The sequence below is a fragment of the Equus asinus genome, chromosome 23, assembly GCF_041296235.1.
Source record: "Equus asinus isolate D_3611 breed Donkey chromosome 23, EquAss-T2T_v2, whole genome shotgun sequence".
In the NCBI taxonomy this organism is placed as follows: Eukaryota; Metazoa; Chordata; class Mammalia; order Perissodactyla; family Equidae; genus Equus; species Equus asinus.
This window is the reverse complement of record NC_091812.1, coordinates 51,183,436-51,210,216: the sequence shown is the minus strand read 5'-3', so window position 1 is coordinate 51,210,216 and position 26,781 is coordinate 51,183,436. Positions and strand designations below refer to the sequence as shown.

Genomic DNA, 26,781 nt, shown 5'->3' with positions numbered 1-26,781 from the left:
GAGATAAATGAAATACTAAATACACTCAACTCAAAAGGGAACAAAGAACAGATAGGACAAATTAAAAACAAATAGCAAGAGAATAGATGTGAATTCAACCATATGGATAATTTCACTAAATTTAAGTGGCCTACCATGACAAATGAAAACATATGTCCATATAAAAACTTGAATACAGGGGCCAGCCTAGTGGTATAGTGGTTAAGTTTGCGTGCTCCACTTCAGCCACCCAGGGTTCACGGGTTCAGATCCCGGGCACAGACCTACACGAATCATCAAGCCATGCTTTGGTGGCAACCCACACACAAAATAGAGGAGGACTGGCACAGATGTTAGTTCAGGGCCAATCTTCCTTAAGCAAAAAGAGGAAGATTGGCATCAGTTGTTAGCTCAGGGCCAATCTTCCTCACCAAAAAAAAACAAAAAAAAACACCAGAACAACTTGTACACAAATATTCATAGCAGCACTACTCAAAACAGCCAAAACACAGAAAAAGATATGAACAGACATTTCTCCAATGAAGATATACAGATGGGCAATAGGCACATGAAAAGATGTTCAACATCACTAATTATCAGGGAAACGCAAATCAAAACTGCAATGCGATATCACATCACTCCCATCAGAATAACTATAATTAAGAAGCCAGGACATAATAAGTGTTGGAGAGGATGTGGAGAAAAGGGAACTCTCACACACTGCTGGTGGGAGTGCAAACTGGTGCAGCCACTACGGAAAACAATATGGAGATTCCTCAAAAAATTAAAAATAGAACTACCATACGATCCAGCTATTCCACTGCTAGGTATTTATCCAAAGAACATTAAAACAAGAATGGGTAAAGATATATGCACCCCTATGTTCACTGCAGCATTATTCACAATAGCCAAGACTTGGCAACTTAGGTGCCCATCAAGAGACACATGAATAAAGAAGACGTGGTGTATACACACAACGGAATACTACTCAGCCATTAAAAAGGATGAAATCTTGCCATTTGTGACAACATGGATGGACCTTGAGGGTATTATGCTAAGCAAAATAAGTCAGAGGGAGAAAGTCAACTACCATATGATCTCACTCATAAAAAAAAGATAAAAACAACAACAAAACAAACACATAAAGACAGATTGGGGGGGCTGGCCTGGTGGCGTAATGGTTAAGCTAGTGCACTCTGCTTCAACTGCCCAGGGTTCACAGGTTTGGATCCCAGGCACGGACCTGGCACCACTCATCAAGCCACACCGTGGCAGCATTCCACATAAAATAGAGGAAGATTGGCACAGATGTTAGCTCAGCAACAATCTTCCTCAAGCAAAAAGAGGAAGATTGGGGCCGGCCCCATGGCCGAGTGGTTAAGTTCACGTGCTCCACTTCGGTGGCCCAGGGTTTTGCCGGTTTGGATCCTAGGCGCGGACATGGCACTGCTCATTTGGCCACGTTGAGGCAGCGTCCCACATGCCACGAGTGGAAGGACCCACAACTAAAATATACAACTATGTACTTCGGGGATTTGGGAGGGGGGGGGGAGCAGAAAAAAAAAAGGAAGAAGATTGGCAACAGATGTTAGCTCAGGGCCAATCTTCCTGATAGGAAAAAAAAGAGACAGACAGAGATTGGATTGGTGGTTACCTGAGGGGAAGCAGGGAGGAGGGTGAAAGGGGTCACTAGGCACATGTGTATGGTGATGGATTGTAATCAGTGTTTGGGTGGTGAACATGATATAATCTACACAGAAATCGAAATATAATGATGTATATCCGAAATTTATATAATGTCATAAACCAATGTTACCACAATAAAAAATTAATTAAAATAAAAACCAAAATAACAACCCAAGTATTGATCAAGCTATGAATCAATAAACGAAATATGGTATTTCCATGCACTGGAATTTTATTCAGCCAGAAAAATGAATGAAGTACTACTGAGACATGCTATAACATGGATGAATCCAGAAAGTATGATACTGGGGCTGGCCCGGTGGCACAGCGGTTAAGTTCACACGTTCCACTTCGGCGGCTGAGGGTTCACTGGTTCAGATCCTAGATGTGGACATGGCACAGCATGGCAAGAGATGCTGTGGTAGGCGTCCCACAAGTAAAGTGGAAGAAGATGGGCACAGATGTTAGCTCAGGGCCAGTCTTCCTCAGCAAAAAGAGGAGGATTGGCAGCAGTTGTTAGCTCAGGGCTAATCTTCCCCCCCCCCCCAAAAAAAAAAAAAAAAAACAGGAAGTATGATGCTAAGGAAAAGATGCCAGACCCCAAGGTCACATATTGCATATGATTCCATTTACAGGAAATGACCAGAATAGGCAAATCCATAGAGAAAGAAAACAGACTAGTGGTTGCTAACGGCTCGGGGAGAGGAAATGAAGAGTGACTACTTAAAGGGAAAACGGTTTCCTTTTGGGGTGATGAAAACATTCTGGAACTAGATAGTGGTGATAGTCACATAACATTGTGAATGTACTAAATGCCACTGAGTCGTACATTTTTATAGTTGTTAAAATGGTGAATTTTATATTACATGAATTTTGCCACAATTTTTTTTAAAAAGGAATGCAGCTCTTCTCCTGCCGCCGCTGAGTCGTGCAGAGACAGAGGCGCAGTGCGTTCAAGATTCGGCTCCACCCGTGACTCAACGCCATGCCCCGGAAGGCATCGCTGCTGGAGGTGTAATGGACGTCAACGCCACCTTCCAAGAGGAGCTGAAGACCGCCCTCATCCACGACAGCCTGCCACACCGGATCTGCGAAGCTGCCAAGGCCCTAGACAAGCGCCAAGCTCATCTTTGTGTGCTTGTATCCAACTGCGACGAGCCTGTGTATGTGAAGTCAGTGGAGGTCCTTTGTGCCCAACACCAGATCAGCCTTATTAAGGTTGATGACAACAAAAAACTAGGGGAATGGGTAGGCCTCTGCAAAACTGACCGAGGGGGAATGCCCCAGAAAGTGGCTGGTTGCAGTTGTGTGGTGGCGAAGGACTATGGCAAAGAGTCTCAGGCCAAGGATGTCATCGAGGAGTACTTCAAATGTAAGAAATGAACAAATAAAAAACTTGACTCCTGCTCCTCAAAAAAATAAATAAAAAGGAATGAAGTATTGATACAACAACATGAATGAACCTGGAAACAGCATCCTAAGTGAAAGAAGCCAATCACAAAAGATCACATATTGTGTGAGTTTATCAATAGGAAATGTCCAGAACAGGCAAATCTAGAGAGACAGTAAATAGATTAGTGGTTGCCTAGGGCTGGGGGAGAAGAGAGGGGAGTTAGACAGTGACTGCTAATGGACACAAGGTTTCTTTCTGGGGAGCTGAAAATGCTCTGAATTAAATTATGCTGATGGTTGCAAAACTCTGTAAATATACTGAGAACCAGTGAATTGTATCCTCTAAATGGGTGAATTTTATGGTGTATAAACTATATCTGAATAAAGCTGATTTTAAAGAGGAAATTTTTAAGCGGTCTAAACACTCCTATTAAAAGACAGAAGTTATTAGACTGGATAAAAAAACAAGACAACTCAGCTATCTACAGGAAACATATTTTAAATATAGACACAAATATGATAAAGTAAAAGAATGACTGATCTTTAACAAAGGAGCAAAGGCAATTCAATGGAGAAAGGAGAGTCTTTCAACAAACAGTGATGGAAAAATTGGACGTTGATATGCCAAAAAAAAGAAGAATTTAGACTAAGACACCTCTATAAAAAGTAATTCAATATGGATCATAGACCTATATATAAAACACAATACTATAAAACTTCTTAGAAGAAAATATAGGAGAAAATCTATGTGATCCTGGGTTGGCAATGAGTTTTTAGATACAACACCAAAAGCACAATCCATGAAACAAAAAATTAATAAGGTAGACTTTATTAAAAACTTCTGGGGGCCGGCCTCATGGCCGACTGGTTAAGTTCACATAATCTGCTCTGGCGGCCTGGGGTTCACCAGTTTGGATCCCGGGTATGGACCTACACACCGCTTATTAAGCCACGCTGTGACAGCATCCCACACAGAAGAACTAGAATGATCTACAACTAGGACATACAACTATGTGCTGGGGCTTTAGAGAGAAAAAAAAAAGAGGAAGACTGGCAACAGATGTTAGCTCAGGGCCAATCTTCCTCACCAAAAAAAAACCCAAACAAAACAAACAAAAAACTTCAGTGAAAGACACTGTTAAAGAGAATTGAAAAGACAAGCCACAGAGTGTGAGAAAATATTTGCACAACACATATCTAATAAAGCAGTGGTATCCAAAATACACAAAAAACTCTTAGAACTCAACAGGAAGAAAACAAACAACCCCATTAAGAAATGGGCAAAAGGGGCTGGCCCAGTGGCATAGTGGTTAAGTTTGAGTGCTCCGCTTCAGCAGCTTGGGGTTAGCTGGTTTGGATCCTGGGCATGGACCAACGCACAGCTCATCAAGCCATGCTGTGGCAGGCGTCCCACATATAAAGTAGAGGGAGATGGGCACAGATGTTAGCTCAGGGCCAATCTTCCTCACCAAAAAGAGGAGGACTGGCAGTGGATGTTAGCTCAGGGCTAATTCCCGCCCCCCCCCCCCCCCCCCCCGGCAAAGAAAAGGGCAAAACGCCTGAACAAATACCTCATCAAAGAAGATATACATATGGCAAATACGTATACGAAAAAATACACAACATCATTAGTCATTAGAGAAACGCAAATTGAAATAACAAGTAATCAATATACACCTATTAGAATGGCTAAAATTGTTTAAAAACTGACAATACCAAATGCCGATGAAGATGGGAAACAGGAACTTTGATTTACCGCTAATGGGAATGCAAGATGAACAGCCACTTTAGAAGACAGTTTGACAATTTCTTACAAAGCTAAACATAAGCTTACTACACAATCCAGCAATCACACTCCTAGGTATTCACCCAAAAGATTCAAAAACTTATGTCCACGCAAAACCTACACACAATGTTTGTTTTATTCATAATCATCAAAATCTGGAAGCAAAGAAAATGTTCTCCAATAGGTGAATGGATAAACTGTAATACATCTATACAATGGATGATTCTGTGATAAAAAGAAATGAGATATCAAGCCATGAAAAAAACATGAAGGAACCTTAAATGCACATCATAAAGTGAAAGAAGCCAGTCTGAAAAGGCTATATCCTATGTGACTCCATTTATGGAATGTTCTAGAAAAGGCAAAACTACAGAAACAGTAGAAAGAGATCAGTGGTTTCCAGGGCTTTGTGGTGAGGTAGAGAGGGTTGCAGAGTTGAAGTACAAGGGATTTTTTTACATAAGTAAAACTATTCTGTATGATACTGTAACGGTGGATACATGACATTAGGCATTTGTCAAAATTCATAGGAATTTACAGCACAGAGTGAGCTTTAATGTATGCAAATATTTTTTTAAAACACTGAGGCAGTCAGAGGATCCCCTGGAGGAACGTGAAGTAGGTCAAGAGCATATAATTGTATTACAAACATATGAAACAACTTCACTGAAGTGAGGGGCAGGGAGGGGGAGATGCTGACGAAAGTAACTTAAGAAATGGGTGGTATCTGTAAATCAAAGGCAAAAGGAACTGCAAACAGGCATTCTAGCTGATAAAACTGTTCCCCAAAGGGGTATGAGTTAACAATTCTGATACTGCTATATATGTACACTGGAACTGAACCATTATGTAGATGAACGATGCATGGTAGAAGCCAACTTTCTCACTGTCAGAGTAGGCATTTACAGATAAGCAAGAGGAGGAGGCTAGGATGATCCATGTGGTAATGGATTAAAGTTGGAGACTCAGTATGAACTCATATTTAGCTTAATATAAATACAGATGGCTAAATATAGAAGGATTTATAGATATACATATAACAGGCTAATATACACAAGTATATTTCTTTGTTCAATCAGTTGAGAATGCCTAGAAGCAATGATACCCGAGTAGCAACCAGGACACCTAGTACCCAGATCTTGGTTTCTAACACCATTCTCCAATGAAAGGAACCAAGGCTTCTTGAAGAACTGGATGATTATAGGACTGGACAGGAAACACACAAAATGAGTCTGGAGCATTTTTTAGTGGCAGAAATCAAGTGCTCAGAAAACAAACAAGCAGGCAAACAAACTCACACTGATGGGTGTACGTCAAAGGAGCCCAGGAGCCAACGGAAAGAGCTCTCAATAGCCAAGGCTGAAACAATTTGAGCAAAGAAAGTAGTATTTGATTATAACCCAAAGTATAAAATAAATATCCGTAAGTCCATACTGTCATAAGTAAATGCTATGAATAAATAAATAAATGAAAGAAAAGAGACAAATCTCTCATGCAAAAGAATTCCAAATAATTTATGTATTCTATCCTCAAGAAGTGAGTATAACTCCCTTCTCCTTCACTGTGGGATGAGCTTAATGACTTCCTTTCAAAGAGTATGAAAGGAAAGAGGGATGAGGGGAGTAACTTTACGGTGGAGAAACATAGCAAACACTGCCTCAGCCAGGTAATCAAGATCAACATCAAAGTCATAAATCATGATGATAGTACGTACCCTGAATATGATGTAATGGAAAAGGCATTTCACTGTGATCTCCCTCACAAAAACCCACAATCCCAGTCTAATCCTAAGAAAAACATCAGCAAAATTCCAATACAAAATGCTTGACCAGTACTCCTCAAAACCGTCATGGTTGGGGCTGGCCCAGTGGCACAGCGGTTAAATTTGCACGTTCCACTTCTCAGCAGCCTGGGGTTCACGGGTTCAGATGCCGGGTGCGGACATGGCACCACTTGGCAAACACCATGCTGTGGTAGGCGTCCCACATCTAAAGTAGAGGAAGATGGGCATGGATGTTAGCTCAGGGCCAGTCTTCCTCAGCAAAAAGAGGAGGATTGACAGCAGTTAGCTCAGGGATAATCTTCCTCAAAAAAAAACACAAAAAACAAAAAACTGTCATGGTCATCAAAACAAGAAAAGTCCAAAAGTAGCCTAAGGAGACATGACAACTAAATGTAATGTACATGGATGGGATCCTGGAACAGAAAAAAGAACATTAGGTAAAATTAAGGAAATGTGAATAAACTATAGACTTTAGTTATCAATAACGTATCAATATTGGTTCATTAATTCTAACAAATATACCATGCTAATAAAAGATGTTAATAATAGGAGAAACTGGGTCTGGGGTATAGGAAATTCTGTAATATCTTCTCAATTTTTCTGTAAGTCTAAAACTGTTCTAAAAAAGTCTATTTTCAAAAAGGTACAAGGATGCAAAGAGATGCAACATAAATTTTAATCATAAGAAAGCTAGAGTGGCCATATTAATAACAGGCAAAGGAAGATTTCAGAGCAGGGATAAAGAGGAATTTCATAATAAGAATAAAAGAGTTAATTCATCAAGATGTAATAATCCTAAGCATGTATATACATCTAACAAGATAGTGTCAAAGTATATGGAGCCAAAACTGACAAAGTTGAAAGGAGAAATAAACTGATCCACAATTACAGATTTCAACACTCCTCTCTCAGTGATTCATAGAACAGGTATACAGGAAATCAGTAAGAATACACAAAATTTGAAGAATGCTATCAACTAACTTGACATAATTGATATTCATAGAACATTCCACCCAACGACAGTAATACAGACACTCTTTTCAAGTACACACAGAAAATTCACCAAGATAAACCATAAAACAAGGCTGGATAAATTTTACAGAATATAAATCATACGGAACATGTTCTCTGACCACAATGGAATTAAATTTGGAATCACAATACAAAGACAGCTTACAAAATTATCCAAGTATTTAAAAAGTAAACAACACTTTTCTAAACAATCCATGGATCAAAAAAAAAATCGCAAGAGAAATTAGAAAATATATATGTACCTTTTGCTGAGGAAGATTCACCCTGAGCTAACATCTGTTACCAATCTTCCTCTTTTTGCTTGAGAAAGATTCACCCTGCACTAACATCTGTGCCAATCTTCCTCCATTGTGTATGTGGGTCGCCGCCAGAGCACGTCCACCAACAAGTGTGCAGGTCTGCACCCTAGAACGGAACCTGGGCTGCTGAAGCAGAGCACACGGAACTTAACCACTACACCTCAGGGATAGCCCCTAGAAAATATTTTTAACTGAAGAAAAAAATAACAGAAATCAATTTGTGAGATGCAGCTAAGCAGTGTTTAGAAGAAAATTTATAGCTTTTAAACATTTATGTTAGAAAAGAGAAAAGTTTTTAAATCAGTCATCTAAATGTCCATCTTAAGATGCTAGAAAAAGTGTACTAAACCAAGAGTAAGTACAGGGAAAAAACTAAAAGAGCAGAAATCAATAAAATAAAAAATGGACAAGCAATAGCAAAAAAAATCCATACCTCTAAATTAGGAAAAAAGCAAGAGGCAGGTAGTACTAACATGAGGAATGAAAGAAGGTACATCATTCAGATCCTTTAAACATTAATAAGAGAATATTATAAATACTTTCATCCCAATAAATTAAATAACTTAGATGAAATGAACAAATTCTCTAAAGACACAAACCACCAAAACTGACATAAAAAGAAACAGGATTGCCAGCAACCACCAGAAATAAGAAGAGGCAAAGAAGGATTCTTTCCCAGAGCCTTCAGAGGAAGGATGTCCCGGCCAACACCTTGATTGCAGACTTCTAGTTTCCAGAACTGTGAGAGAATAAATTTCAATGGTTGTGGTAATTTGTTACAACAGCCCTAGGGGAAACTACTACACATGTGAATAATATTTTGGATGTAGTGGAATTAAAAAATATATTAAATTTAATGTCACTCGTTACTTCCTAGTGTGGAGCTACTAGAAAATTTAAAACTACACATGTGGCTTACATTATATTTCTAGTAAACAGCACTAACCTAGCCAGTGGCAACAAGGGAAGAAAAAGTAAAAGGTATACTGATTGGAAATAGAGAAGCAAAACTGACTTTCTCTGCAGACATTCTGATTGTATATGAAGAAAATCCTAAGGAATCTACATAAAATCTGCTGGAATTGAAAAGTGAATTGAGGAAAGTAACAGAATATAAAGGCAATATACAAAAGAATCAACTGTATTTTTATACACTATTAACAAACAATTGGAAAAAGAAATTTAAAAATACAGTATCATTGACAATAGCATCAAAAAACATGAAATACTTAGAATAAATTGAACAAAATATGTGCAAGACCTAAAATATGAAAATTATAAAAACACTGCAGAAAAAACTTGAGAGATCTAAAGAAATGGAGGGCTAAGCCATGTTAAAGTATCAGAGGACTCAATATTATTCAAATATCAATTCTTCCCGTAAGCCTTTTTGTAGAAACTGGCAAGCTTATTTTACAATTTATATGAAAATACTACAAATCTAAAATAACCTAAAAAATTTTGTAAAGGGGGCCGGCCCTGTGGCCGAGTGGTAAAGTTCACACACTCCGCTGCGGCAGCCTAGGGTTTCTCTGGTTCGGATCCTGGGCGCGGACATGGCACCGCTCATCAGGCCACGCTGAGGCGGCGTCCCATGTACTACAGCTAGAAGGACCCACAACTAAAATATACAACTATATCCTGGGGGGATTTGGGGAGAAAAAGCAGAAAGAAAAAAAAAGAAGATCGACAACAGTTGTTAGCTTAGGTGCCAATCGCTAAAAAAAAATTTTTTTTGAAAAAAAGACAATATTGGAAGACATTCACTACCCGACTGCAAGACTTGTTGTAAAGAAATAGTAATAAAGACAATATAGTATTGATATAAGGATAGACATACAGACCAACGGAACAGAAAAAGACAGATCAGAAATAGACCCACACTTACAAAACATGAAAAAGAAAAACATGAAAAGGAGTCAGAATGCATATAACCCCCAAACTAGTGAAGGGGGAGAAGGGGGGAGGGAGGGAAGGAGGATATTCTACAGAATAAAATAACAAGATGCTATGATAATAGCTGATCTCCCTAACTAGACAGTGTGATCAGGAGAGACCTCTCAGAAAAAGTAACATGTAAATGGAATAGAATGTGCAGGAGATCTAAGGGAAAGAACTTGAAAGTAAGCTAGTGTGACAGGTGCACAGTAGGCCGGAGATAAGGCTAAAGAGATACGGCTTTGAAGCCAGAGGGAAATGTATTATATAATAGTTCTCAATTCTATCTATTTTTTCTTATCCCTACCAAAGCTGTTCTCAGTGCTCACCTAGATGCCTTCAAGATCTTCTAGCTGATGAACCTGCTAGAACATGCTTCTAGCTGATGAGCCTCGCTCTAGCTGTTCCCCCAACCCATCCCTCACAATAGAACCAAGGATATTTAACAGTTTAAAATTAAAGGGCTCCCTGTTCCTCACACTGTAGGATCTTAATTCTTATTTGGCTCTTAAAACCCTTCATGACACAGTCCCTACTTATTCCTCCAGCTTACTCCCCAGTTAAACCTCTCTAATCCACACCAAACACAGGTACTTCCCTCTGCTCCTATAGCATCGTCTGCTCTATTCTAGAATTGTCATCTTGTAGTTATGGTGCTTATTTATAAGACTTCTTAACCTACCAGACTTTAATAGTCAGACTATATGTTATTCACCTTTTTACCCCTAGCAGATAGCATAGTACCTATTTAACAGATGTTTTATTCAATAATTAAAACAGAGACTCAGTATCTAAGCATCTCTAAAGATATAAATGAACTGCATTTACACAATTAAAAAAAACTAGATTCAATAATCCTTTAAAATATTTCAAAGATTTTTAAAAATTCTATAAAATGACTCTTCTATAAGCCAAAAGATTATGAATCTAGATTTGCAAATATTAGGTTTGGTTGAAATAAGGTACACTGAGAAACATTTATACCCCACATTATGACCATAGTATTAAGAATCTTATAAGACTATTACTTATTATATTGTAAAAGTAAAATGAATAGATACAGAAACTTGCAGCAAGTCAGCAACAAGGAGAACGATGAATTTACGTTTTGATTCCTACTCAATGAATTCAAGTCACACACGCACATCTACAGTTTTTTACCCTGCTTTAATTCAGTTCTCAAATACTATATTATAGGAGCAGTAATGATTCACTGCAAAGGAAGTAGTTCAAAGAATGTTTACTTTTTTGAAGGTTTAAAAAGCAATTTGGCGGGCCAGCCCAGTGGCATAGTGGTTAAGCTCACGCGCTCCACTTGGGTGGCTCAGGGTTCATAGGTTTGGATCTCAGGCGCAGACCTGAACACCACTCATCAAGACATGCTGTGGCAGCGTCCCATGTACAAAAGTAGAGGAAGACTGGCATGGATTTTAGCTCAGGGACAATCTTCCTCTCACACACACACAAAAAGTAATTTGGCTTGGACCACCATATTAGCAAAATGATTTCATTATAGCATTATTTTAAGAGTAAAAAGGTAGAATTAGTAAAATGTTAAAAGATAGGAAAATGGTTAGATAAACCGTGGTAGTAAAACTTGGGACTACTACAAAACCACAAAATAATAGTAATACACAGCACCAGGGAAAACATGTTATGTTTAAAAAGACAATGGTATGAATATTAACCACAGAATTATAAGTATAGATAGGATTAGTATATTAGACTAATATATTATGCAAGTACAATCGAATTAGAGTACAGAAAAATGTATTTGTAAGATAGGTGAGAATTAAAAATTTTCTCCTTCTGAATTTCCTTTAATCATATTATAGTCTTTTCCAATAAATGGTTTTCAAATACCACATTAAGCTCGATTACACTTATATGTAAGTATTATGTACTGACATTAGAAAAATTTTTAAGTTTACCAACTACCTAACATCTTCCCACAAAATAATAACTTTTAAATTTCAAATAATAAAATTATCTGATTTTGGAATGTCCTACAATGATGCTAAAGACCTACCATTTTACACCAGTTGTCCTATTTAAAACTCTTTCCCCAAGTTTTAACTCTTATAATCTCCAATTCCAACAAGGCATCCCATTGCTACAAGTCTGTCAAACTGACAATCTGAAAGAGGAGGTCCAAATTGTGGCACCAGCATAGAGAAGACAAAATTTTAATCCATGTATCATGAAAGTTTATTTGCTCTTACTACCCAGGTTTCAGTAAGCATATTATACTGGAAATTCAAATTATAACAGAAATTCCATTTCTGCAAATCAGAAAGACCAAATGCGACAACCTGCCTCTGACTCAGCAGTTTTCTTTTTTACTTTACAACCTGTACTTAGGTTGCAAGCATAAGACTGAAACCTAACTTTCAAACGGAGCAGCAAAGCCAGTGCAAAATCAATGTTTGTCTTGGCAGAAAACTCCAATGAAAAGATGAGATGTTTTGGTCTTAACTGGCAGATACATACAGAGCAAAGGTGCCTTGTCGGGTTATTATTTAGCATGCAAAATCTGTTGTGTATAGCTACAAATTAGATTTTATTGCAGATACTTAACATGTTTCTTTAAAGAGAGCAACTCAACCAAATAACCTTCCAAGTCTGGCACCACGAACTGCCATAGCCTCCACACCACTGCAGTTCCTTGTAATTTAAAACATTTGCCTTTTAAGAATAGTCTCCACATACCAACTCTACCACCAATTTCCTCAGCTGAAGAGCTCAAGTTTATACTACAAAATACTATATTTATTCTCAGCAACAGAATGCACTCATTTACAAATTATACAAGAGTAAATTACTCCAATATACAACTTCAACGTTTCTAGCATCATAACTTCTCAATTATCCAAATTAACAAGCCTGAACACTAGTACAGTAAGTGAGTTACTATGGCCAAAATCAACTGACATATTACCAGTTCACTAAAATCATTAATATAAAAGGTCAGATCCCTAGTCCCAATCAACTATTTTGCAAAATGGCCACAGGAGATACCAATGAGGGGAAAGTGTGGACTGAGTCTGCCATGACTGAGGACATGAGTCAAAGGCTCTACATGAGAGGTAGACCATCCTCATGAAAATAAATCTAAATTCATCTCCGAGTTCAGTCTCACAGCAAGAAAGCAGTTTACCAACATTTTAACAGTAATACAAAGAACAGGGCAGAAAATAAAATATAGGACGGTATTCTGTCACGGTTATATTGATCAAGAACAGGAATCCTTGAATGCTCAGAGATGTTTTTCTTTTGCAACTAATTTTGCCCTTATCACGTGTACACAGAAAATCATACATCACTCTGCATTTCAGATAGCTTAAGACACATGATCACCTCAAACCAAATACTTATTGAGAACTCACCACTTTAGCACTAACATTCTCTCCTCTCTTACTCTATCCTTCATTTTCTAAACCCGGAGACCGGAAGGGAAGACCTACTCCCACCGTAAATTAGGGTCTGGGGAGAACGCCTTAACACGGTTTTGCACACAATTAACCAGGCTCAGTAAATCAATTTCCTAGACTACAATGCTTGACAAGCTCTCTGAAGCAAAAACACAGATAGCTGAGTGTTCATTACTGGAGATGACACTCTCTTACATTTCCACAAGTAACTTTGGTAACTGCCCTAAATTTTCCCGTGTGAAACAAACACATAATGGGGGAGGGGGATACTATTTAAAAACTGGGTCATTCCTTATTTGTTCTGATGGGGCATGGTCTTTGGGAGGGAAAAGGTCTATGAAGCAGAAAAAGGGAAGAAACAAGGACATGACAGCATCCTCAATGCAGCAAAGTTACAGCTCTTTACAGGAGTCAGCACTAGGTGCTCATTAGTTGGTTTCATTTGTGTTCAGTCACTCGGAGTTGAATGGAACCTGCCTTCCTAAAAGTCATCCCCAACAAAGAAGCCCTGAGGATCGGCCACTCTTAGGCAGAGGAGGAAATGCGCTCAATTCACCTGCGACACCTGCCCGGGCCCCCGGTTCTCCCCGCACCCTCTCCCGATCCTTTTCGACACCCTGGGCCCTAGCTCTCCGCCCGCTCTGCCCCAAAACCACCTCAGGAACCCCCGATTCCCACGCCGCCCCCAACCCGCCCCCACCCCACCCCCAGCCCGCGGTCCCTGGGGCCCAGAGCCCCAGCGCTTCCACGCAAGTGGCTCTCGGGAGCCCGGGCGGCGGCGCGGGGAGGCCCTTCCCGGCGCAGCCTCGCCCCCAACACACCCCGCAGGCTCGGGGGACTCCCCGCCCCCGGAAACCGCGGGGAAACTAGGCCAGGAATGCCAACCCGGCCACTCTCCGCCTCCTCGGCGACCCCCCGTAGGCCGGCCATTGGAATCAGCCCGCCGAGCTGCTACCTGCCCGGCGCCCTCCCTGCCCGGGGGCGCGGGCCCGGCGGACGCGCGCCGCAGGGTTCCTCCGCGAAAGGCCCTCCGCCCAGACTCACCTGCCGCACGCTCCTCCTTCAGCGCCCCCAGGACACAGCCCCTTGCTGGGGCATGAAAGCGCCGGCTTCGCGGCCTGGGCGCCCTCGGCAGGGCAGGGCGGGGGACTCGCTCCGGCGGCCACCGCCGCCGCCGCCGCCACGGCCGGCTCTGCGCCTGCGCCGCCTCAAGGGCTCGGACTCGAGGGGCGCCGCAGGCAGTGAGGGGTAACGGCCGGGGCGCGAGCTCGCGCCGGCGCCCGGCTCACGCGAGGCCCGCCGTGCGGATGGCGGCTCGCCTAGGAGCTCTCCGCGGCACGGCCGCCCGGACAGCGGACGGCCATGTTTCTGTTCCCTTTTTCTTTTTTTTCTCCCCCTCCTTCCGCCCCTTTCCACAGAGGAGCACTTTCCTTCCCCCCTCCCTCTCCCTTTCCTACTGCGGGGGCGGGTGGAAAAGGGCGTGGGGGCGGGGCGGGGAAGGGAGGACGCGGGGGGCGGGGCAGCGCTCGGGCCCCGCCCCCCGGAGGGCCGCAGCCGCGCGGCCCGCGCTCCCCTCCTCCGCCTCCCGCCGCGACCCCTGCGGGGCGCGGGGTCCCAGCCCTGCCCGCCTGCGAGCCCCGAGCAGACGCCGAGCTGGGGAGGAGGGGCCCAGGGCGCTGCTTCGCACCCCTCCCTGTGGGGCTCGGACTCGAGGGTGGTGCGGCTTTATTGCCGTGGCCTCGGGCAGGTGGCCGCTGCTCCTCTGGGTTTTTCAAAGACGGGGAAAGTGACGCCGAGTCGCTCAAAGTCACTGAGGAGAGTGCCGAGAGGGATACAGGTCTCTCTGGACGAGAAGTTTCCTTCTTAGGGTGGGAGTTGGAATTCCCACGGATCACCGGGGGTCTCCGGAGAGAAACCTGCTGCCTGGCGCTTCCCGAAGTCCCTTCCAGGCTGCAGCGCCCCGGGTCGCTCCCTCGGCCGAGATGTCGGGATGGGAACTCCCAAGGTGGAAATCGCTTGTTTCCACGATCAGTCCTCTCCTGCCTCCTAAGTAAGTGCAGCCTCATTATCAACAGCGGACGCGTGCAAAGTCGTTTCGCCTTAATGCAAATTTTGCGAGGTATTTTTGACAACGTTTTGAAGTTATTGTAGTGAGAAAGAGTAACTACTTATTCAGGAAGAAGCAAATGGTTTGAAACAAATGAGAACTTTTTCACCTCCTAGCCAAAAAGAAATTGGCGAGTGACTTCATAGATTCCATGGCAGGTGAAAATTAGGATTGGTAGGGATTGTGCACAACTGATAAGTAGTCACAGAGATAATGATCATTTTCCTGAGAATTACTCCCTCCTTACTTAATCTGTATTTTTGCCAGAAAGTACGAGATTAGACCTTGGGCATGAAGGCCCTGTTGTCAGTTTACTTCTGAAGTTTATTGTATATATGGATAATTTGAATTTTGTAGCCGATAGCAGAAACTGTTTTCCTAGCCACATTAGGAGTCACAATTGGTTCAGTAGAAATGCACAGCAATTGAGTCCGGTTAGCAATGGTTTGGAGTCAGTTTGAGCCCCGTGGAAACCAATCTTTGACCATCTGGATAGAGGTTTAAAAAGGAACTAATACTTAAAAATTTAGCTTGTACACTTCTTCCTTTTTCAAGGGCAAAATTAGTGAATAGTTTAAAAACATTGAATATAGGCAAGATTTCTTAATGGACACATTTCATTAACACTCACAGATTGAAAGCTTTTTCCTCTTTCCCCAGTTTTTTGCACCCACAGGAATGAAAAATGGAAGCCGGAGTATCTCTTCCATTTCCTTGACAGGGTTTTCTCAATTTGCAGTGTAAGATTTAAGAACTTCTTTAATTTTTTTTCACTATTTTAATTGTCCTATAGATTTTCATTGCCATTTTCCACCCAAAATTTCATAGAATGAATTTGAATGTTTTGGGCCTAATTTTTTGTCTAAGGTAGCTGTTCTTAGGTCTGAAAGTCTTTGATTCAGCAGCCTTCTCACCTGCACTCTTAAGTGCCCAGGAATCAAATAAGTTCATTTTAATTTTCAAACATAAATATTTGACTGTCTAAAAAAGTGGGAGGGGGAGCTGGGGTGTCCAATAGCAATATAATTGTTAGAATTGTTAGACTATCACAGTTTGGGTTGAGCCTGGATAGATACAAGAATGCTTAGAAGAATCAGCCCATTGAAGAGGGGAATAAGGACGTCTGACTGAGCACGGTCACTCTGCAGATTTCTGTGGATCAGCAATGCAAAGGAGTTGAATGGAAATGTTAAAAATTTTCTTAAAATAAGCAAGATATTTTGGGCAGCCATTTTCAGTGCTGTAGCTGCCATGTTATTTTTGTCTTCCTGTTCTCTTCAAAGACTTCTAAACATTGCTTTTCACAAGAATATTCAAAGACCTTTATACATCTATACTTTTTTATCTGTTTTATTCAACTCTGTGTTTAACAGAAGCATTATAAATCTAGTAGTTTAATCTGGTTATTGTAATTAATTATTTTTGTAATTTATTAATATCTGAATTCTACACTAGACTGTAAGCTCTGTGAGAGCAGGGTTCACATGTGTCACGGCTGTGTATTCACATGTCATAGTCTCTTCTGGATCCCCACTCCCTCACAGAGTAACCAATATATGATGAATGGCTGAAATTAATCTGTCTATGGTTTCCTCACTTTCTTCTACTCTGTCCTTGGCAAGTTACTTAATTTTCCTGGTCTCTCAAGTGGGTAGAATGATATAAGAAGTGAAATCATTTATTAATTTACAGTTAAGCTATAACTATCAGTTCAGTAATCAATACTTGGCGTGTGTGATGAGCAACCTCTCTTTGTAGCTTACAGTGATCCCTGCCTCCCGGTTTATGCCTTTGTGCAGTCCCCCTCCATTGAGTGTGGGGCAGACTTATTGACTGGCTTCTAACACACACAATACATCAGAAGTGATGAGACGTTTCTAACAAGGTGAGGTTATAAAAAACGCTGTGGCTTCAGTCTTGGATTCTCTCTGTCTTGTCCTCTTGGCTTGCTCACCCCGAGGGAAGCCAGCTACAATGTCATCAGGTAGCCCTGTGAGTGAGTTCAGAAGTGGATTCTCACCAAGTCAAGCCTTGAGCTGACCGCAGCCACAGCCAACACCTAGATTGCAGCCTCCTGACAGGGCTGAGCCAGAATCACCCAGCTAAGCTGCTCCTGGGGTCTTTATTCACAGAAACTATGAGATAATACATCTTTCTTGTTTCCAGCCACAAAATTTGGGGGTAATTTGTTACACAGCAATAGATAACTAATACAGCACAGTAATACCTGGAAGATAGCAAGTGGTCATTAATGGTAGCTCTTCCTTTACTGAGTATAATTGGGTTCAGCATATAATACTTAGTATCCTATACTGCTGAGTTTACTGATAGTGTTTACAATTGCAGTAAGGGAAGGTCTCCAGGAAAAGTGGGAAGACTGACTATCTGATCTGTTATTTGTAGACTATCTTTGCTCCAAGAGAAGTCATTAAAATATATTTCCTATGATGTCTAGGATTTGCTTCAAAGTAATAGAGTGCCAGCAGGAGGGTGAGTAAGTAGCAGGGAAGGAAAATAGAATTGAACAGTTGTTGAAGTGGACTGTCTGGTACTTGAGGACTCCTCATATTGGTCTCTACGTTAGGTGTCTTTTTGAAATTTTCCGTGATAAGAAAGTTGTTTTGTCTTAAGTGTTTCGTGGAATTATAAGTTTAGAGCTGAGGAGAATCTTTAGAGACCATCTATTCTAATTAACTCATTTGCTAGATGGGGACATTAAATCCCAGCAAAGTTTATTGGTTTACCTAGAATCTCCCAGTCTCAGTTTTGGTGATTTCATAATTGAGTATTGAGGAGAAACTACTAAATTCATAGCTCTTTATTTTCCCAAACAGAATAGCTTGCTCCAGATTTCCTAGATAGCTTCCACTGCGTGAAAATCTGAGTGTGATCCGCACTTCCCGATGTATAACCCACATGTTGTAGACTGGCAAGTTATTTGGTCCCAGCCCCTCACTCATCAATTTTCTAAAACATAGGGTTTGAAGGCCTGGTGATTCACAGCAGCAAGCTGCTCTTAGTTATTCTTTTAGAAAGAGTTTTAAGTAAGAATGACGTCAACAAACACTAGATCTGCTTTAGCCACATGATATCTAAATGACCCAGTGTGGTTTGCTCTCCACAGGGAGCATGAGCATATTTTTCTCTTTGTGCTGCGCTCCAGTATCTTATCTGGCTGGGCACTGTGTCTCAGCATTGTTGGAATGGTCATATCTAGAGTCTTTTGGAGTTACTCAGCACATTCTTTCCAGCTTTCTTTTCCAGGCCTACCAGCCAAACATGGCTGAACAAGGAGTGGGAAGGACTGGCACAAGGCTCTGGGTCTCAAGTCAGAGGAGAATAGGTGATGCTGAGAACAATGTCCCAGCATATCATAAAGAAGAGTGGGATTAGCAGAGGGAGAAAAACAGAGAAAGAGAGAATGAGTAGAGAGGTTGAGCAGGAAGATAGTCTATGTGAATATCTGAGACACAAGACCTGCTGCCCATGGCTGACTTTGATGGGCTTCCTACAGTGTTTTAAGTGGTGGGCATAGTCCTCCACCCTCAGTCTTTCCCCACTCTTGGGGCTCAGCATCTGTGCTAACATGAGCACCGCTTTAGCACCTAACAGCTCCAGATATGGCCAGTCTCCCTAACTGGCACTTGTCGATATCCATCCATCCAGATATGTTCCTACTTTCCCACCTTACAGGACTGTTGCTTATCCTGATGAGAGCTCAGCTCTTACCTGCCTCCTCCAAACCCCTTTCTCTGAGCCTCGGTTCTGGTATTCCTCACCTCATAGCAAATTGTCCTGAACACAAATCAAGAATTACATGTATTCTGTATTTCAAAGATTCATTTTTAAAAGTATTTTATTATAGAAAACAATAAAACATAAGCATTGACAGAAATAGTAGTATAACGAACTCTTCTGTCTCCATCACCCAGCTCCAACTCATAGTTTCATCTTGTTTATCTATCCCCTCACCAACTCCCCACTCCTCCGTAAGTGTTTTGAAGCAAATACTCAACATTTCAGTTAATCTGTGAATATTTCAGCATGTATCTCTGAAAGATAAGGACTTTAAAAAAAAGATCACAGGGCCATTAAAAATTATTTTAATTAATGTTTTATTAAAAATTTTTTTAATGACAAAGAACCTAGAAATATTGATACTGTGTCCTTTCTCACCCCTTCTCACTCCTCATGGATCTGTCTATTCCCTTGGATACACTCCTGCCTGAAGGGTTGGAGTTTGCCATACGCGTGTTTGGTTGGTGAATTGGAGTGTTGCTGTCTTAGTCCTAACTTTTTTCCAGCTTTCTCCATGCTTCAGAGAATATACAGTAAGGACTCTTTCCTTTGAAGTTTTCCCCCCTAAAGATGTTTCATTATTCAGATAAAAGACTCCATAATATGTAAGAATCAGAAACTGCCTAAAAATCTCAAAAGTAATACTCAATTTCCAGCTTATATTTAATCTGAGTTCACTAGGCTAAGTAATGTTTTACATGTCCTGACAAAAAGAGAATTGAGATCTGGTGCTGATAACCCTTTAACACTTTTTCAAATTTTCCCATAGTTTTATTCTTCTTTTCACACAGAAACGGAGAAAATGAACTAAGGTGAATACTAGAAGGTGTCTCTAAAAAGGATCAATAGAAAACAGAATGATTTCAAGCCCTTTTTGTTGATCCAGGTTCAAGCTCATCTTTCATTAAGTGATCTCATTCGTCTCAGTGATGTTAATACTATCCATGTGTTGTTCACTCTCAAATTTACTTCTCCAGCCCAATTTCCCTGAGCTATAGATTTAACCATCAAACTATCTCCAGTGTCTAAATGGCATCTCACACTGTACATTTTCAAAACACAACTCTTAATTCCCTCACTGCATTGCACCGCCCCTCAAAAACTATTCCTTTTTAAGCTACCTCGTTTCATTATGTGGTATCATCATTTCCTCTGTCTTGCCGAATGATGTCCTCCCCAACCCCCAGATCCGAATGTGGATCACCTGAACCGGGGGTTAGAGAGGACATCAGTTGGCAAGGTAGAGGAGAAATGGAGCAGGGGTCAACACTGGGAGAACTGTTCAGCACTTTCAGGGGCCAATGGGCCAATGCCTGCAGACCATTGATTGCCGTTCAGTGGTGCACAACATACAGTCAGGTGAAGTCAAGTGAAACAGTCACCGTAGCTGTCTGTCTGGTCATAGAGGGATGTGCTCCTTCCATTGACAGCAGCCTGCACATAGCTGTGGCTTTTTTTTTTTTTTTTTGAGGAAGATTAGCCCTGAGCTAACATCTGCTGCCAATCTTCCTCTTTTTGCCAAGGAAGACTGGCCCTGAGCTCACATCAGTGCCCACCTTCCTCTACTTTATATGTGGGACGCCTGCCACATCATGGCTTGTCAAGCGGTGCCATGTCCACACCCAGTATCTGAACCGGCGAACCCCAGGCCACCAAAACGGAACGTGTGCACTTAACCACTGTGCCACCAGGCCAACCCAGCTGTGGCTCTTGACTAAAAGGATGTAAGCCTGTGTTCTGAGGCTTGAACCCCTAACCACGTTGTCCATGTAAACAGTTGCCCCTTTTTAGTTTTCCAGGATATAGGCCAGGGTGACTTTGACACCCAGAGGGGCAGTGGTGGTACAGAAGGGAAAGCCTTAACACCAACAGTTGGGGAGGACTGGGCAGAGGTGAAACCATGACCTTACAGAGGAAATGTGTGTTAGATAAGCTGTATTCAGCCATAAGATATAATGATGTTGGCCATGAGTTCAATGCTGATGAATCAATCGTAGATATTAAATAAGCCTTCTTTAAACAGAAACACACATAAAACAAGGTTATGTATTGATCACTTGATGCAAATGTTGTGAACGGACGCTCTCAGGAACCTGTTTATTTCCGCCAGAAGCAGTGGTTTAGTGTTTGCTAATTCTGTGTTCCCTGCCTACCCTATTTAAAACAGCACTCTCATCACATCATCATGCCCTGTTTTAAATTTTCTCCATACTCTGGTTGCTGATGTTTATCATCTATTTATTTATACGTTTACTATCTCCCCTACCGGCATGTAAGCTCCATAAGGGCAGGAACTTTATTTTATTAACTACTGTGTTCCTAGTACCTAGAACAGTAGTAGTACTCTGTAAATATTTGTTGGCGAGTGAATCAAATAGTTAGGCATCTGTTCTCTCCAGTTTTCATCTTCCCTGTTTCTGGTCATTGTTCTATCCCTGGGATTACTGAAGCCCTGGCATAGGTAAACCCCAGCTGGACCCACCTCTCCAATCCCACAGATAAGCCTGAGCATGTCTGAAATCTCTGGGACTTTTCTTTTTGAATAAGTTTCAGATGTACAGCTTTATAATTTGACATCTGCATACTCTACAAAGTGCTCACCACCACCAATCTGGTTACCGTCCCTCACCGTACTGTTGCCCCCCTTCACCCATTTTGCCCAATCCCCAAGCCCCTTCCCCTCTAGTATCCACTAATCTATTCTCTGTATCTATTAATTTGTTTTTGTTATTTTGTCTGTTCGTTTTTTTAGATTCCACATATGAGTGAAATCGTACGGTATTTGGCTTTTTCCATCCAACTTATTTCACTTAGCCTAAAGCCATCAAGGTCCATCCATATTGCAAATCATGCAAGTGGTGAGATTTTATTCTTTTTTATGGCTGAGTCATATTCCATATTTCTTCCCTGTGCAATCTATGTAAAAAAGTTCTTAGGGGCTGGCCTGGTGGCGTGGCGATTAAGTGCGCACATTCTGCTTCGGCAGCCCAGGGTTCGCCAGTTCGGATCCCGGGTGCGGACATGGCACCGCTTGGCAAGCTATGCTATGGCAGGCATCCCACATATAAAGTAGAGGAAGATGGGCATGGATGTTAGCTCAGGGCCAGCCTTCCTCAGCAAAAAGTGGAGGATTGGCGGCAGATGTTAGCTCAGGGCTAATCTTCCTCAAAAAAAAAAGTTCTTTGAGTTGGGTCCAGAGGATTAAGTATGGTTGTAAACAATTCTATGATAGCAATAGCCATTAACTGACTAATGCCTAAGAGAGAATAGCAAGTTAGAAAATTCTGTCTTAACTGACTTGAATGACATGTTAATTCTCAACTTAATGGTTTATTTACTGTTGCCTACTGGCTTCATTCCGAATTTTGGAGCATTTTTTTGAGCTTGTCAAAGTGAAAATTGGATTTGTGTTTACTTTAGCCACCAAGGTTAATTACTATTTTAATACTCTTTTGATGTGCTAATAGCTCCTAATGAGGATTATTAATTAAGAAAGTGAAAGGAGAAGGCAGATTTCTGCAGAAAATTTAAGTCTATTCCCACTACTCCCCTAAACTCCAGATCCTCATTTCCTGGGACTTACTGTTCATTTCACCTAGATTTCCCTAATTAAACTCAGTCAAAATTGCATTCATTGGGAAAGAATAGAGCAGACAGTTAATTAAGGTTTTTGAATTCTAGTGTTTTTACTTACTCCCTGGGCAAGTTACTTAATGCCCCTGAGCCTCTATTTCGTCATGCGTAAAATATGCATCTTGCAGAGACATTTCAGATTAATTATTATCATTTGCAACAATCATTTATCAAGCACCTATTATAGGCTAGTCACTGTGCTAGGTGTTTATGTTTCATTGTCTGCTAGTCCAGCCCAGAAGGGGATTGTCGTTGTAGTTTCCCATGAGATAATGCATGTAAAGCCCCCATCACGGTGACTGGCCTGTACTTGGACAGGGGTTGGCATGCTGTAGCCCTTGGGCCAAACCCAGCCTGATGCCTGTTTGTGTAAATCAAGTTTTATTGGAACACAGCCATGCCCATTTGTTTACTATTGTCTGTGGCTGCTTTTGCACTGCAATGGCAGAATTGAAGAGTTGTGACAGAGACCAGTACAGCCTGCAAAGACAAAAATATTTGCTATTTGATCCTTTACAGAAAGTTTGCCAACTCTTGTGCTAAGAGACCAATAAAAGTTAGATTTCAGGAGGCCAGAAAAATAAAGCAGAAAAGCAGGGCTAGACAGTGGGTCACAAATGACTAGAGTCCCAAGGGAGCGAAGATTTTTGCCAAACCAAAAAAAAGGAAGAATAATGGAAATGGAGGTGAATAGAGACCCTCATTTGTGGCTTCCAGATACATTGCCTGCTGCAGAGGGAGCAGCCTCCAATACAGAGGGTGACAAGCAATGTGCTCATGGAAGAATTAGAATTCAGTTACGAGTCCTCAAGGGAGAGCCAAGTGCAAAGTGTTCAGTGAATGAGTTAAGGATGTAGAAGAAAAATCTGTTTATCATGGAAGATCTCAGGAGGCAGTGTGGAAAGATTTGTAAAGGAAGATTGAGAGCAGTGGTAGCTCCAGAATATCTGTAACAGAAGGGACTTCGGAGTGTCACAGGTTGAAAAACCGTCACGTATCTATACCAAAGAATGGGTGTGACTGGGGGAGATCAGGGGAGATGGGAAGCGGCTCCCTAATGCCCCTTTGGCACTTTCCACTAGTGGGAGATCAGGAATGGGAAAAGGAGGCAAAAGTGTGAGCAGCTCAAAGAGCCTTGACAGAAAGGACTTATCTTTTGAACAGTGACTGGAGACGATGACAGGAATGATAAACATGGTGGAATAAGCTGCCTTCACGACTTCGAGAGGATTCTTATTATAAACTTGCTTTAGGTTGGGTAGAAGCTCAGGTTCTAATAGACTCAGTGGCCTGATGAAGTTGGTGGTCTGACCAGTAAACTGTAGGCCAGGAGCGAACAGGCTTTACAACATCAGTGCTTTAGCTGTAGGTATTCCGCAACGTTTATCAATCAAGTTGTTTTCATTCTTTAACCCACTGGAAGGATGGCAATCAGTATGCCAGACTGCAAGAGGTGATTTGAAATATTTCAGTGGTTAAACAGAAAGTGAAACCATATTGTCAGAAGTTCTTAATCTTGTTTTTTGATATGTTTTTGCTTTTTTTTTAAACATAGCATCACCTTTTAAAATATTTTCTTTTTCTTTTTCTTTTCTTTCTTTCTTTTTTTTTTTTTTTGAGGAAGATTGGCCCTGAGCTAACATCCGTGCCCATCTTCCTCCACTTTCTATGTGGGACGCCTACCACAGCATGGCTTGCCAAGCGGTGCCATGTCCACACCTGGGATCCAAACCGGCAAACCCCGGGCCGCCGAAGCGAAACGTGTGCACTTAGCTGCTGCACCACTGGGCTGGCCCTTAAAATATTTTCTTAATTGTAGAAAAGTCATGGAAAAGGATCTTGATTTCTGAAAAGTTTAAAAAAACCAAGCAACCATCTCCAGTGTTATTTCAGAGCAGTTCTGACTCATTAACACATATTCTCCATTCATCTCTACTAGATTTTTTATCATTCAGTGTTCACCAGCTTTTTCACTGTATATTTTGCAAGTCATGGCATCTCCACAATTTTTAAACAGAGTGCTAACTTTAATATTCATAGAGTCAGTATCTTAGGGCACCTTTCCTGAAGATTCCCTCCAATTGTGGAGCAAAACTCAGAGGGATTTTTAAGTTTACCTATTTAGATTCAGTTCAATGATAGCTTATTTTCTTTTTCACTTTGATCCTAATCTCCTTGAGCTCTTTCATTTTTTTTTTTAAGGATTGGCACCTGAGCTAACAACTGTTGCCAATCTTCTTTTCTTTTCTTCTTCTTCTCTCCAAAGCCCGCCGGTACATAGTTGTATATTCTAGTTGTGAGTGCCTCTGGTTGTGCCATGTGGGACGCTGCCTCAGCATGGCCTGACGAGCGGTGCCATGTCTGCACCCTGGATGTGAACCTGCGAAACCCAGGGCTGCCGAAGGGGTGCGCGTGAACCTCACCACTTGGCCGCGGGGCCAGCCCCAGCTCTTTCATTTTTTAAACATATGAAAGTTATTTTAGAACTCGATTTGTAGACTAGTTTGCTCAGAAGGCACCTAAAATCAAAATACCATTAGTAATATTGTCCTGGTGTGCTAAAAATAAGTTTTTTGAGCTGAGGTGTTAGAAAAGGATTTTACTTTTAGAGAAAGGCCCACAATTATCTATATAATTCAGCCAGAAAACATGCCTAAATTACCATTCATATTAATTAAGGGAAAGGCAAAAGACCAATAATTTTTCACTTTTCAATAAGTAGTTCTTGAATATCTACTACGTGTCTACACTTTTCTAGGCACTAGGGAAAGAGTAAGAACAAAGCAGTCAAAAAGTGTTGCCTTTGAGGAACTTATATTCTGGTGGGAAAGATAGACGATAGACAAGATAAATACAAAAAAATATATAATATGGTAAAAGGTGGTACATGTAAGAAAAAAAGGGCAAAGGGGGTTTTTGCAGATGAGGTGTTTACAATTCTCAACAGCGATTCCAGTCAGCTTTGAACACTCCTAATTTCTTCATAATGCTTTGGGGCTTATAAGACACTTAGCTAGAAGCTTGAAGAGGGTTCCAAGAGACAGGAATTGAGCTGGTGGTAGCTTGCCCAGTGATCTGATTACTTAACACCTTAAGTGTAGCCAGAGCATTATTTCATCCCCAGCCTTCCCTGCCTTCTCCACCTCTCCTACCACATCTCTCCTGCCAGTGGCTTTCTATTTACCCAATTAAAGTGAAACAAGGAAAAGTGTTAGAACTAGTTTTGCTTGTGTTTGGAGCCTGATGCAATTTTAAAGAATATAAATTCTGGGGCCAGCCCAGTGGCACAGCGGTTAACTGCGCATGTCCTGCTTTGGCAGCCCAGGGTTCACCAGTTCGGATCCCGGGTGCGGACATGGCACTGCTTGGCAAGCCATGCTGTGGCAGACGTCCCACGTATAAAGTAGAGGAAGATGGGCATGGATGTTAGCTCAGGGCCAGTCTTCCTCAGCAAAAAGAGGAAGATTGGCAGTAGTTAGCTCAGGGCTAATCTTCCTCAAAAAAAATATATATATAAATTCTGGGGGCTGGCCCCATGGCCAAGTGATTGGGTTCTCGGGCTCCGCTTTGGTGGCCCAGGATTTCACCAGTTTGAATCCTGGGCATGGACTTGGCACCACCGCTCGTTGGGCTATGCTGGGGCGGCATCCCACATGCCCCAGCTGGAAGGACCCACAACTAAAAATACACAACTATGTGCTGTGGGGGTGGGGGGGGTGCTTTAGGGAGAAAAAGGAAAAATAAAATCTTAAAAAAAAAAAATATATATATATATATATATATAAATTCTAATGAGTCCTAGAAATGGAAGCTATGTAGAAGTAAATTCCCATAGTTTTCACTATTGCAGATAAACTGGTGACTTAATCCACCTTAGAATTTCTTTCCATTTGAGATGTAGCCCAGTATCCTGGAAA

The 26,781-nt window shown here is 41.5% G+C and overlaps 3 protein-coding genes across 32 annotated transcripts in view; 2 read left to right on the top strand and 1 right to left on the bottom strand.

Annotated features, from left to right (window-relative positions):
- The window catches only part of DENND4C (DENN domain containing 4C), a 113,512-nt gene extending 98,720 nt beyond the window's left edge, over positions 1-14,792 (bottom strand). For 3 of the 7 annotated variants that reach the window (XR_011497378.1, XM_044757031.2, XM_044757032.2), the window contains exon 1: positions 14,371-14,792. The gene's annotated coding sequence lies outside the window, so the exon portion shown is untranslated. The remainder of the gene's footprint in view (positions 1-14,370) is intronic. The other 4 variants (XM_044757034.2, XM_070495705.1, XM_070495704.1 and 1 more) reach the window with 4 other exon arrangements.
- LOC106833910 (small ribosomal subunit protein eS12-like) lies at positions 1,611-4,107 on the top strand. The gene has a single exon (XM_070495788.1). The coding sequence runs from the start codon at positions 2,683-2,685 to the stop codon at positions 3,046-3,048; it is 366 nt and encodes a 121-aa protein (XP_070351889.1). The 5' UTR covers positions 1,611-2,682; the 3' UTR covers positions 3,049-4,107.
- A 57-nt stretch (positions 14,793-14,849) lies between the features above and the next one.
- Positions 14,850-26,781, top strand: part of PLIN2 (perilipin 2) — a 97,879-nt gene continuing 85,947 nt past the window's right edge. For 7 of the 24 annotated variants that reach the window (XM_070495731.1, XM_070495727.1, XM_070495724.1 and 4 more), the window contains exon 1: positions 15,237-15,376. The gene's annotated coding sequence lies outside the window, so the exon portion shown is untranslated. Of the gene's footprint in view, positions 15,377-26,781 lie in introns of all 24 variants that reach the window. The other 17 variants (XM_070495730.1, XM_070495718.1, XM_070495734.1 and 14 more) reach the window with 14 other exon arrangements.

Coding starts and splice junctions, on each gene's coding strand:
- LOC106833910 (XM_070495788.1), top strand. CDS start 2,683: ATGGACGTCAACGCCACCTTCCAAGAGGAGCTGAAGACCGCCCTCATC.